At 39.6% G+C, this 13556-nt stretch overlaps 1 protein-coding gene across 1 annotated transcript in view; it reads right to left on the reverse strand.

Annotated features, from left to right (window-relative positions):
• Positions 1-280, reverse strand: part of HADH (hydroxyacyl-CoA dehydrogenase) — a 60885-nt gene extending 60605 nt beyond the window's left edge. Inside the window, exon 1 of the mRNA XM_037020148.2 lies at positions 3-280. Coding sequence (XP_036876043.2) covers positions 3-134 — 132 coding nt within the window. The 5' untranslated portion in view covers positions 135-280. The remainder of the gene's footprint in view (positions 1-2) is intronic.
• Between the last annotated feature and the right edge of the window lie 13276 nt (positions 281-13556).

Below are 13556 nucleotides of genomic sequence, written 5' to 3' on the forward strand. Positions count from 1 at the left end.
ACCTGCGCAATGCCCGCGCCCATCAGCCCGCCGCCGATGACCGTCACGTGCTTGACAATGATTTTCTTCGCCGAGGCCGAGGCTGAGGCCGAGGAGGACACGGAGCGCAGGAACTGCCTGGTCACGAAAGCCATGGTGCGGAGACGGAGGCAGAGACACAACCCGGCAGCGAAGGCTCGGCGGGGACAGGCGCGAGCGGCGAGGAGGGTTGTGCGCGCGGAGGCCCAGCAAGCCCTGCCGCCCCACGCTCCCGGCGTCGCCGCGGCGTCATCGGGGCCGGGGCGGGGACTCGCGGCCCGCCTCTCCTAGTACCCGGGCGGCGGAGGCGGGGTCGGACCGTCCGCGCGCAGCTTCCGGGCCCACGTGGGCTGCAAGCCGCGGGCTGGCGGCGAGCGAACTTGCGGCGGCGCGGCGCCCGGCTCTCCGTGGTCCGACTGCCTGTCGGCCCTTCCTCGGAAAAGCCCCGAGGCCCTGCTACGCCGAAGTGTAGGCGTTGCCTTGTTAAATCCTCGCCTTTGGTGCTTGTGCATATCTCGGCGCTGAATACGTTTCATTTGGCTTTGGTCATCATTTTAATCCTCTGGATATTGATTGTTTCTGCCAAGACGGAAGGAAACAAACTGCTCACGCCATAACACTTGTCTAGTGACCATGAGATCCGATGCAAAGATCAGGCCCGGAGAAGGGAAAGGGCGTTGACCTTTAGTTAACCCACTTCAGTGTTAGATCTTTAAGTGGTCGTGTGAATAGTTAAAGGTCTAACAGCAACTTCTGTGAAGTAACAGGTAAAAAGTATGGGAAAGGAATGTCTCTCAAGTCATGGAGACAAATGTTATCAACTAGGCCAATCTTGTCAATGTTGTGAATAAATGTTAGTTACCGTACCTTAGTGATACAGAATTTTTTAATTTACTTTATTTTTGAATATATAATAAGGACCCACAAACTCACCATCCAAACAAAAGTCAGCCTCTCCTGTCAGAATAACCATCATGGTAAATGCCGCGTCTACCATTCATTTGCTTTGATTTCATTTTTATATTTAATTCCATAAAAATATAGGAGAAGTGCTGGTCCTGAGCTCGCTGTTAGGTTTGGGACAATACTAAGAAAATCAATACTGGCTGAGGAGGCAGTGTTAACATTCCTCCTCAAAGGGTTATTAAAGCCCTTTGAATACTAGAATGTAGCAAATGCAAAAACCTATAGGACTAGAAATGGAGACTATTACAGAGAAACCTAGTAGCTGAAAGAATGAATCCATTTATAAAGAAAAGAGAATACTGGGCAGAGGAAATAGCACATGCAGGGGTAGAACTGTAAGAAAATATTTCCAGAGGAAAAAGAGGAATTAAGTGTGGTGAGAGGTGAAGTTAGGATGGTAGACTAGAAGGATGCACACATGATTCCTTCAGTGGATTTTAACTGTTAGTTCTCACAAGTTGTGTGTAATGCAAGGCCAAACGTATTCCAATAAGAGTGTTGTCACAATGAACACTTTATTAAAATGTGTGTAAAGTAAAACAATGCCAAGTGTGCTACGTTTTCAGATTTGTGATGTTTTCCTCAGGAAAGAAAGAATAACCACTGCCATATTTTTCATGATTCTCAGATCTGAGGTTGTATTATCTAAAGGGGACCCTATAGAAAGGATCAATGGAGGGAGAGTTACAAGGCCTGGCTCTGTCACTGGTGTGTAGTAATACTGTCTGCAGACACTTAACCTCCCTAGACTCCAGAGTCCCTGTAAAAAAAAAAAATGTTGGATAGTTACCTTTCCAGCTGTTTCATGCTGAGAGTCTAAGCCCAGTTTACAGCCTTCTGAAGCAGAAGGGCCACCCTGCCCCCTACTCCCGCCCAGTCCTGATCACATGACCGTTACAATAGAATCATTCTTCTTTTGCCCGGACAGCCAGTCTTTTCCCAAGTGTGGCCTTGGGCTTTAAGGTGCCCACTAACGAGTTCTGTGGTACTTCACTTGCATCTTTTGCTTGTTCTTGGGGTCGTCCTTCATTTCTGTCTGCTGAAAGTGGTGTACTGGGAGGCATGACCCTAGTCACTGAGCCAACTCAAAGACATCGAAGGAAAGGACTGGCCTGAGAATGGAGTAAGTGATGATTGCTTTTATTTTCATCTCATAAATGGGTAATTGTAATACTTAAAAAATAGATGCCAAAGAAGCATTATTTGAAAACAAACATGGCTGTGGGCTCTGAGAGTGGCAGAAGCAGGAAGTGCAGTAGATGCTTTGCCACCAGCAAGGCACCAATGGACAGAAAGTATCAAAGCCTTTCTAGTCACCCTGCGCTGTCAAGTAGACAGGCGGTGGGTGAGCAGACACTCAGTCTTCCTGCCATTGTGCATCAGAAATCCACCAAAGGACAGGGTCTGTTTACAATCAGGAGCACTAATGGAGACAGGATTCATTAACTAAGTTGGAATTTTCTTTCTATTTGTGGGAAATTAATGGTTTCTGGCTTCCTGGGAAAAGTGTGAAAAATAAGTGCTGCCTGTCCTGTTTGGTTGAGCAATTCTTAGATTTCATATGGCAGAACACCAGAAACTATTGCTGCCCAGGGTGGCACAATAGCAAAGCCCAGAAAATTCAACCAAAAGCTCACCTACTGCAAAATTAATGAGAGTTGACATTGCCATGCTTGTCAGCAATGTTTTCCAGGAAATAATTACACAAAAATTTGCAAAATCAAGACATAGCTAGTTTGAGAAGGGCACAGTCATGTGTGTGCATAGCCTACTGAAAGATGCTCTCAGAATGACTTACAAAACATACAAGGCAAAATCTCTAGTACCACTGAACCATATTTTACAAGTTATTTTTAGGAGCTTTTAGAAAAAAATCTATCATGGTAAACTTTAAAATATATGTTTTGGCTTTTATCGTGCTACCAGTAAGTCATCCCAATACCAGCTGCTCTCTACCTTTATTTTCTCCTCTGCTTGCAAAATTCATTAAGTACTCATAATAAGCCTGCTTGGAAAGGTACTAATGGTACCCCTCTTTTACAGGTAAGGAAACTGAGGCTGGGAGGGGATCAGAAACTTAGTTGAGGTTACACAGTTTCAATGAATGGCACAGGCAGAATTCAAACCCAGGACAGTCTGTTTTCAGGGCTTATGTTCTTGACTGCTATGCTGTTTTGCCTCACTTCATAACAACCCTGATGCTACCACTGCTATCCTCCTCTACAGGTGAAGAAACCAGGGTTCTGAGTAGTTAACTCATTTCTTAAATGTAACTCACCTAATAACCGACCAGGCTGAGATGTGGACCCACTTTGACCTCAAGTCTCCTGCTCCTTTCATAATTTCATGGTACTTAGAAAGTGCTCTTGCTGCTAGATGGAAAAAAAAAATGGTATTGGTCTCCAGTAAACATTATATATGTCTAAATTTGGAGTTTTCACTATTAGACTAATGTTATCATAAAAGTTAAACAGATTAATTTATTTAGACATCCTTACTAATTAACCCCAGAGCTGCAAGTTTCACATAGTGATCCCCAACGTTCATACCTGAAGACTCTAAAAGCTGTGTTTTATACCATCCTGATTTCTGTCATGTAGACTCACGTTACTCAAACACAAATATCCATTTTTAATTGTCTTCTGATCACCTCTACTTGGAAATCCCTCAGCTTTGTCAAGTGTAACATCAAAATTTAAATCTTTCATTTCCCAAATGCCTTCTACCTCTTCTTGCATTAGCTTTCGCAGCTCATGCTGACCCCCAGTAAGAGCATTCTTCTTCCACCTCACCATCACATTCTAATTGATCAAATGCCACTGATTCCGCCTTAGAAATGGCTTCCTCCCTCATCCCCCACCTCAGTCTGTCCCTAATTATTGGCATTTTATTTTAGCCCACATCTCCTGTGTAGAGGGTGCTCCCATTCCCTGTTGCTAATGTCTCTTCACTCTAGTTCATACTTCACATTCTTCTCAAACTGATTCTCAGGTTATAAATTGGATCACTAAACTCCCCTCTTTTAAGAATGTTATCCACAGCATAAAGACCAAAGTTTGAATTCTAAGTCCAGGCCCCAACATTATAAACTCATCTATTTCCTTCTACTCCTTTATGAGTACCTTAAATTCTAGCAGTAAAGATCCAAAGTTGCTTTTCCTAACTTCTAAATTATCTGTCATAAAGATCCAATTGCCAACTTATTTACAAATAAGATAAAGGCTAAATTATGTTTTGATTAACTATTTTTCTCAGGCACTTTCAGAGCCAGGTATTTAAAGACAGCTGATAGTGACTCTTTGTTTTACTTTTAAAATTAAAATTGATTGAGTTTAGAAATAACAAATAAGTTCTTTATTGCTTTATGTGATCAAGAAACATATTGTTCTAGGTGCTGGAAAAATCAGAGATGACTAGAATGTGGTCTTTGCTCATCAAAGGCTCATAATGCAATAGGAGAAATAGGCATAGAAATAAGTCATGGCAGCAGTGTTTTAAGTACTTTCCAGAGGGAAATGTGAGGAGTTGTGGAGGTGGCTGGCTGTGAGGGGACAGGGTATCACAAATGTAACAAGCAACATTTAATGAATGCTCAATTTGCCAGACTCTGTGGTAAGCATTTCACATGTATTTTCTCACCCACTCCCATCAGTCTTATGAGGTATGTCACTATTTCTATCCTCATTTTACCTATGGGACAACGGAGGCTTAGAGAGGAAAATAACTGGCCTGATGTGTGGTAGGTGGGAGGTATAGAGCCTTTTCTTGAGCCCTGGTCTCAAGGAGCGCAATGCTACTGCTCTTAACCAGTATGCTAAATGACTTTCATCATGATAGAGATGTTACAGCCAAGCAATGAGGATAATTAGAAGGTTTTCAAGCAGAGAAAGAGTTATAAGGACATTCCAGACAGAGAAAAATGTATATGTACACTGGGAAGGAACAGAGAATAGAGAGTGGTCTGAAAATACAATCAATGGACAATAACCAGCACTGGGTGAATGAAGACAAGACTGAAAAGGGAGGCAGGGACCAGGTCAGGGTGGACCTTTTTTTGAGAGTCATGAACACAATTACATTAACATTTTTTATTAGAAATAATTAAAAACTTAGAGAAAATTTGCAAGAATAAGAAGAGTGCAAAGAATATCATGTCATCTGCAAATAGTGACAGTTTAACTTCTTCTTTACCAATTTGGATTCCTCGTATTTCTTTGTTTTGTCTAATTGCCATAGTTAGGACCTCCAGCACTATGTTGAATAACAGTGGGGAGAGTGGGCATCCCTGTCTTGTACCTGATCTCAGAGGAAAAGCTTTCAGCTTCTCACTGTTCAGTATGATGTTGGCTGTGGGTTTATCATATATGGCCTTTATTATGTTGAGATACTTGCCCTGTCTGCCTGTTTTGCTATATCAAGCTGAAAAGCTTCTGTACAGCAAAGGACACCATCAATAGAACAAAAAGGAGCCCTACTGTATGGGAGAATATATATTCGTAAATGACAGATCCGATAAAGGGTTGACATCCAAAATATATAAAGAGCTCACATACCTCAACAAACAAAAAGCAAATAATCCAATTAAAAAATGGGGAGAGGAGCTGAACAGACACTTCTCCGAAGAAGAAATTCGGATGGCCAACAGGCACATGAAAAGATGCTCCACATCATTAGTCATCAGGGAAATGCAAATTAAAACCACAAAGAGATAACCACCTCACACCATAAGGATCTCCACCATCCAAAAGACAAACAACAACAAATGTTGGTGAGGCTGTGGAGAAAGGGGAACCCTCCTACACTGCTGGTGGGAATGTAAATTAGTTCAGTCATTGTGGAAAGCAATATGGAGGTTCCTCAAAAAGCTCAAAATAGAAATACCATTTGACCCAGGAATTCCACTTCTAGGAATTTACCCTAAGAATGCAGCAGCCCAGTTTGTAAAAGACAGATGCACCCCTATGTTTATCGCAGCACTATTTATAATAGCCAAGAAATGGAAGCAACCTAAGTGTCCATCAGTAGATGAATGGATAAAGAAGATGTAGTACATCTACACAATGGAATATTATTCAGCTATAAGAAGAAAACAAGTCCTACCATTTGCAACACCATGGATGGAGCTAGAGAGTAGTATGTTCAGTGGAATAAGCCAGGCAGAGAAAGACAAGTACCAAATGATTTCACTCATGTGTGGAGTATAAGAACAAAGAAAAACTGAAGGAACAAAATGGCAGGAGAATCACAGAACCCAAGAATGGACTAACAGTTACCAAAGGGAAAGGGACAGGGGAGGATGGGTGGGAAGGGAGGGATAAGGGCAGGGAAAAAGAAAGGGGGCATTTCGATTAACATGTATAATGGGGGGGGCATGGGGAGGGCTGTACAGCACAGAGAAGACAAGTAGTGATTCTATAGCATCTTACTATGCTGATGGACAGTGATTATAATGGGGAATGTGGGGTAGGGGGACTTGGTGTAGGGGGGAGTCTAGAAAACATAATGTTCTGCATGTAATTGTTGATTAATGATAACAAAATAAATAAATAAATAAATAAATAAATAAATAGATTAATAAATTAATACATAAAAAAAGAGTAGTGCAAAGAAAACTGAAGGAACAAAACAGCAGCAGACTGACAGACTCCAAGAAGGGACTAATGGTTACCAAAGGTAAAGGGGATCAGGAGGATGGATGGGAAGGGAGGAAGAAGGGGATTAAGGGACATTGTGATGAGCACACATAATGTAGGGGGGACACAGGGAAGGCAGTATAGCACAACGAAGACAAGTAGTAACTGTAGCATCTTACTACGCTGATGGACAGTGACTGCAATGGGATGTATGTGTGGGACTTGATAATGTGGGTGAATGTATTAACCACAATGTTGCTCATGTGAAACCTTCATAAGATTGTATAGCAATGATGTGTTAATTAAAAGAAAGAATATTACAAAAAAAACCATATACCCCTTACTCATATGTACCTATTGTTAACATTTTACACATTTGCTTTATCATTTGTTTTATCTTATCTATTATCTGTATCTATTTCTATTGCTAAACCATTGAGGGTAAGTTATACTTAACATGGTCCTGCCTAAGAATTGGGTGATTCTCTTATATAACCCCAGTACTTATTAACTTTAGTAAATTTAGTATTATTACAACATTTCTGTCTATTTGGTAACGGGTATTCCAGTTTAGTTAATTGACCCAATAATGCCCCCTACAGATTTTTTTTTCCTCCTAGTATTAATTCCAGTCTACAGACAGGTATGGCATTTAGTTGCTCTTTCTCTGTCTCTCTCATTTTAATAAAAGTTTTATTGGGGTTTTAGTTAATTTGTTTTTATTTTTATGTTTAGGCACTAGCTTCTCCATGAGCATTGTGTTCGTATACAAGAAAAGTTAAATATCCTTGGAAGATATCTTTCAAAAATGATAATAATTGATGACTCACCACAGTCTTTGTGCAGCAGGTGGGAAGAGGGTTGCTAAACAAGCTCAGCTTGGAAAAAATATGATGAGGACAAATGCTGCCAAATAGGAAATGGTGAGAGAACAAAATTCCCCCTGGTGGGATTTCTGTTTAGAGTCACCTTTTAGAATTAGAAATACCAAACAAGTATATTCCTTGTGGAAATTTTTTCTTTTAAGAGAAACTCAAAGAAATAGCTGAGTAGTAAATATGAATAAGAAGGAACTATAACATTTTTATGTCATTTAATAGCATTCTTATGAATTGTTACATTCATAATTTTGTAAACATGTTTGAGAATTGCAAATAGTTTAACCATGTTTTCTGGTCTGTTTGATTTGACCCTCTGAAATATTTTCTTAGATGGTTTTGTCAAAATATTTGTACTTTTTCTCAACATTTCTTTAAAATGTGATTATGACTCGATTTGAGCCATTCCTGCAAGACATATTTGTTCATGTCATATGTCTGAGATTTGCTTCACAAGAAATCAGTGCAGAATATAGATGGGTTGGGTGTAGATGAAATAAGATTTGCCCCCAACTTCTGCATTTATTTCCTAGTGTCCATAATAAAAAGAAAAAAAGATGAAAACTAAGTATGGTATTGAAATGTGTTCAATTTAGATCACTATTATTTGCTTACATTTTGAAATACTTTGGTAAGAATTTCATCTTGGTTTCTAGATAAAATCATTTCAATTATCCTTTATCTCAAACAGAGTGTTCAAATTAAATGTTAAAGATATTTTATCCTAGACCACTTTCTTACACCATATAAAAAAGAAATTCAAGATAGATTAAATATGGCGGCATAAGAGGTGAGACAGAGGCCTCCTACTAAAACCACATATACTATGAAAATATAATTAATACTACTAATCCTGAAAGAGCAACAGGAAAGACAGTTGCACCAGACTGCTTACATCTGGAGAAAAGAATAAACCTCACAGAACAGGGTAATGTATCAAAGCCATGGCCTGGCAGGATCCAAGCCCTTCCCCCACCCCAGCTCACTGGCAGGAGGGAGCAAAATGGAGCTGGGAGGGAGTGGAGGCCTGGGACTGCTGCACACCTAACCCTGGAGATATGCTCTGGGAGCACAAACCTACATTGCATGGTGCTCTGGTGATTAGTGGGGTTGGAAAGCTAAGACAGGCAGAATACCTAGAGAGACTGAGATTCCAGCTGCTTGTGGAAAACAGTGATCTACGTCTGGATGCTCTGGGACAAAAGAAAGGTGGGTGGTCTGAGAGACTTCTTAACAGCAAGAGGGCTGCTAAAGGGGCAAGGATTGCACAGAGCTTACTTCTCAGGAGAGAGGACAGGTAGACAAAATTGTCTGGGTGCATTCTGCCCAGAAGGTTGGGAACTTTCAGATCTTCAGGCACTCCAGCCCCCTGGTTGGCTATGCAGTTCCAAGGTCCCCCTCCATGTTATGCAGCTTACTGCACCTTTCTCCTGGCTAGCCCACACCTGGCTCACAAACCGGCAAACCCTGCCCTGGTGTTAGGCCACCCAGAGGGAAGCCCTGCTTATAGCAGCTACAAACGCAAAGCATACAGGTGTATACCTGTGTGCTTGTCCCACTGGTTCTAGCAGTAGAGACATGCATAGGAGTTGGGAAGCAGGAAACAACTGTTTTCTCCCCCCAGGCACCAACACTGCTCTCCTGTGACCCCTACATTGCTCCAGGGGCTGAGCAGCTCCAGAGAGTAGAGCTTCTGAGCACTAGAGAGCACCACATACAAATACAAAATGTCAAAGGAACCTGGTTCAAAGCAAAATCATACATACACCAGAGAAAGAGTCAAATGAAACTGAACTCATGAATCTTCCTAAAAGAGATTTCAAAACAAAAATCATAAACATTCTCATGGAGGTATAGAAAAACATTCAAGAACTCAGGAATGAATTCTGGTTGGAGATCCAATCATTATGGAACATAGTATCAGAAATGAAACATACAATGGAAGGTTTTAAAAGCAGATTAGATACAGTGGAGGAGACGATAAATGAAACAGAAATTAGAGAAGAGGAATACAAAGCAGCTGAGGCACAGAGAGAAAAAAGGATCTTTAAGAATGAAAGAATATTGAGAGAACTGTGTGACCAACCCAAATAGAACAATATTTGTATTATGGGGTACCAGAAGAAGAGAGAGAAAAAGGGATGGAAAGTGTCTTTGAGGAGGTAATTGCTGAAAACTTCCCCAATCTGGGGAAAGAAATAGTCTCTCAGGCCATGGAGGTGCACAGATCTCCCAACACAAGGGACCTAAGGAAGACAACACCAAGACATATACTAATTAAAATGGTAAAGATCAATGATAAGGACAGACTATTAAAAGCAGCCAGAGAGAAAAATAAGATCACATACAAAGGAAACCCCATCAGGCTATCATCAGACTTCTCAGCAGAAACCTTACAGGCCAGAAGGGAGTGGCATGATGTATTTAATGCAATGAAGCAGAAGGGCCTCCAACCAAGAATATTTTATCTGGTAAGACTATCATTTAAATTTGAAGGAGGAATTAAACAATTTCCATATAAGCAAAAGCTGAGAGAATTTACCTCCCACAAACCATCTCTTCAGTGTATTTTGGAGGGACTGCTATAGATGGAAGTGTTCCTAAGGTTTAATAGCTGTCACAAGAGGTAATAAAACCACAGTAAAGAAAGTAGAACAGTTAATGAGTAAGCAAGTGCAAAATTAAATAAACTTCCCCCAAAGTCAATCAAAGGATAGACAAAGAGCACAGAATATGATACCTCATATGTAAATAATGGAGGAGGAAAAAAAAGAAGGAGAAAAAAAGAACCTTTAGATTGTGTTTGTAATAGCATACTAAGTGAGTTAAGTTAGATTCTTAGATAGTAAGGAAGTTAACCTTGAACCTTTGGTGACCACGAATCTAAAGTCTGCAGTGTTACATATCTATCAATAATCACCCTAAATGTAAATGGTCTGAATGCACCAATCAAAAGACAGAGAGTCACTGAATGGATAAAAAAAAACAAGACCCATCTATATGTTGCCTACAAGAGACTCACTTTGAACCCAAAGACATACACAGACTAAAAGTGAGGGGATGGAAAAAGATATTTCATGCAACTAATAGGGAGAAAAAAGCAGGAGTTGCAGTACTTGTATCAGACAAAATAGACTTGAAAACAAAGAAAGTCACAAGAGACAAAGAAGGACATTACATAATGATAAAGGGGTCAATCCAACAAGAAGATATAACCATTATAAATATCTATGCACCCAACACAGGAGCGCCTACATATGTGAAACAAACACTAACAGAATTAAAAGGGGAAGTAGAATGTAATCCACTCATTCTAGGAGACTTCAACACTTCACTCACTCCAAAGGACAGATCAACCAGACAGAAAATAAGTAAGGAGACAGAGGCACTGAACAACACATTAGAAAAGATGGACCTAACAGACAACTGCTGAACTCTAGACCCAAAAGCAGCAGAATACACATTCTTCTCAAGTGCATGTGGAACATTTTCAAGAATAGATCATATACTAGGCCACAAAAAGAGCCTCAGTAAACTCACAAAGATTGAAATTGTACCAACTAGTTTCTAGATACAAAGGAATGTATCTAGAAATAAATTACGCAAAGAAAATGAAAAATCCCACAAACACATGGAGGCTTCACAACATGCTCCTAAATAACCAGTGGATCAATGACCAAATAAAAACAGAGATCAAGCAATATGTGGAGACAAATGACAACAATAATTCAACACCGCAAAATCTGTGGGACGCAGCCATGGCCATGCCAAGAGGAAAGTATATTGCAATACAGGCCTACCTCAGGAAAGAAGAACAATCCCATATGAACAGTCCAAACTCACAATTAACAAAATTAGAAAAAGAAGAACAAAAAATGAGGCCCAAAGTCAGTAGAAGGAGGGACATAATAAAGATTAGAGCAGAAAGAAATAAAATTAAGAAGAATTAAACAATAGAAAGAATCAATGAAAGCAAGAGCTGGTTCTTTGAGAAAATAAACAAACAAGATAACCCCCTAGCCAGACTTACCAAGAAAAAAAGAGAGTCAATACACATAAAGAGAATCAGAATTGAGAGAGGAAAAATCACTACAGATACCACAGAAATACAAATAATTATTAGAGAATACTATGAAAAATTATATGCTAACAAACTGGATAACCTAGAAGAAAAGGACAACTTTCTAGGAAAATACAACCTTCCAAGGCTGACCCGAAAAGAAACAGAAATTGAAACAGACCAGTTACCAGCAATGAAATTGAATTGGTAATCAAAAAACTACCTAAGAACAAAACTCAAGTACCAGATGGCTTCACCGCTGAATTTTATCAAACATTTAGTAAAGACCTAATACCCATCCTCCTTAAAGTTTTCCAAAAAGTAGAGGAGGGAATACTCCCAAACTCATTCTATGAGACCAGCATCACTCTAATACCAAAATCAGGCAAAGACACCACAAAAAAAGAAAATTACATACCAATATCACTGATGAACATAGATGTAAAAATACTCAACAAAATAGTAGCAAACCAAATTAAAAATATATAAAAAATATCATCCAATGTGATCAAGTAGGATTTATTCCAGGGATGCAAGGATGGTACAATATTTGAAAATCCGTCAACATCATCCATCACATCAACAAAAAGAAGGACAAAAACCACATGATCATCTCCATACATGCTGGAAAAGCACTCGACAAAAATTCAACATCCATTCATGATAAAAAGCCTCAACAAAATGGATAAAGAGGGCAAGTACCTCAATATAATAAAGGCCATATATGACAAACCCACAGCCAACATCATACTGAACAGTGAGAGGCTGAAAGACTTTCCTTTAAGATCAGGAACAAGACAAGGACGCCCACTCCCTCCACTTTTATTCAACATAGTACTGGAGGTCCTCACCACAATTAGACAACACAATGAAATAAAGGGCATCCAGATTGGTAAGGAAGAAGTTAAACTGCCACTGTTTGCAGATGACATGATATTGTACACAAAAAATCCTAAAGAATCCACTCCAAAACTACTAGATCTAATATCTGAGTTCAGCAAAGTTGCAGGATACAAAATTAGTACAGAAATCTGTTGCTTTCGTATACACTAATGATGAACTAGCAGAGAGAGAAATCAAGAAAACAATTCCATTCACAATTGCATCAGAAAGAATAAAATACCTAGGAATAAACCTAATCAAGGAAGTGAAAGACCTGTAGTCTGAAAACTACAAGACACTCATGAGAGAAATTAAAGAAGATACCAATAAATGGAAACACATCCCCTGCTCATGGATAGGAAGAATTAATATTGTCAAAATGGCCATTGCCTAAAGCAATCTTCAGATTCAATGCAATTCCTGTCAAAATACCAACAGCATTCTTCAATGGACTGGAGCAAATTGTTCTAAAATTCATATGGAACCACCAAAGACCCTGAATAGCCAAAGCAATCCAGAGAAGGAAGAATAAAGCAGGGGGCATTATGCTCCCAAGCTCTACTACAAAGCCACAGTAATCAAGATAATTTGATACTGGCACAAAAACAGAACAATAGACCAATGGAGCAGACTAGAGAGCTCAGATAAAAGCCAAAGCATATATGGTCAATCAATATACGATGTAGGAACCATGGACATACAATGGGGAAATGACAGCCTTTTCAACAACTGATGTTGGCAAAACTGGACAGCTACATGTAAGAGAATGAAACTGGATTATTGTTAACCCCATACATGAAAGTAAACTCGAAATGGATCAAAAACCTGAATGTAAGTCATGAAATCATAAAACTCTTAGAAGACAACATAGGCAAACATCTCTTGAATATAAACATGACCAATTTCTTCCTGAATACATCTCCTCAAGTGAGGGAAACAAAAGCAAAAATGAACATGTGGGAGTACATAAAACTAAAAAGCTGTATGGAAAAGGACACCATCAAGAGAACAAAAAGGCATCCTACAGTATGGGAGAATATATTTGTAAATGACATATCTGACAAGGGGTTAACATCCAAAATAAATAAAGAACTCACATGCATCGACACCCAAAAAGCA

This window comes from Manis javanica, chromosome 5, assembly GCF_040802235.1.
Source record: "Manis javanica isolate MJ-LG chromosome 5, MJ_LKY, whole genome shotgun sequence".
Classification (NCBI taxonomy): Eukaryota; Metazoa; Chordata; class Mammalia; order Pholidota; family Manidae; genus Manis; species Manis javanica.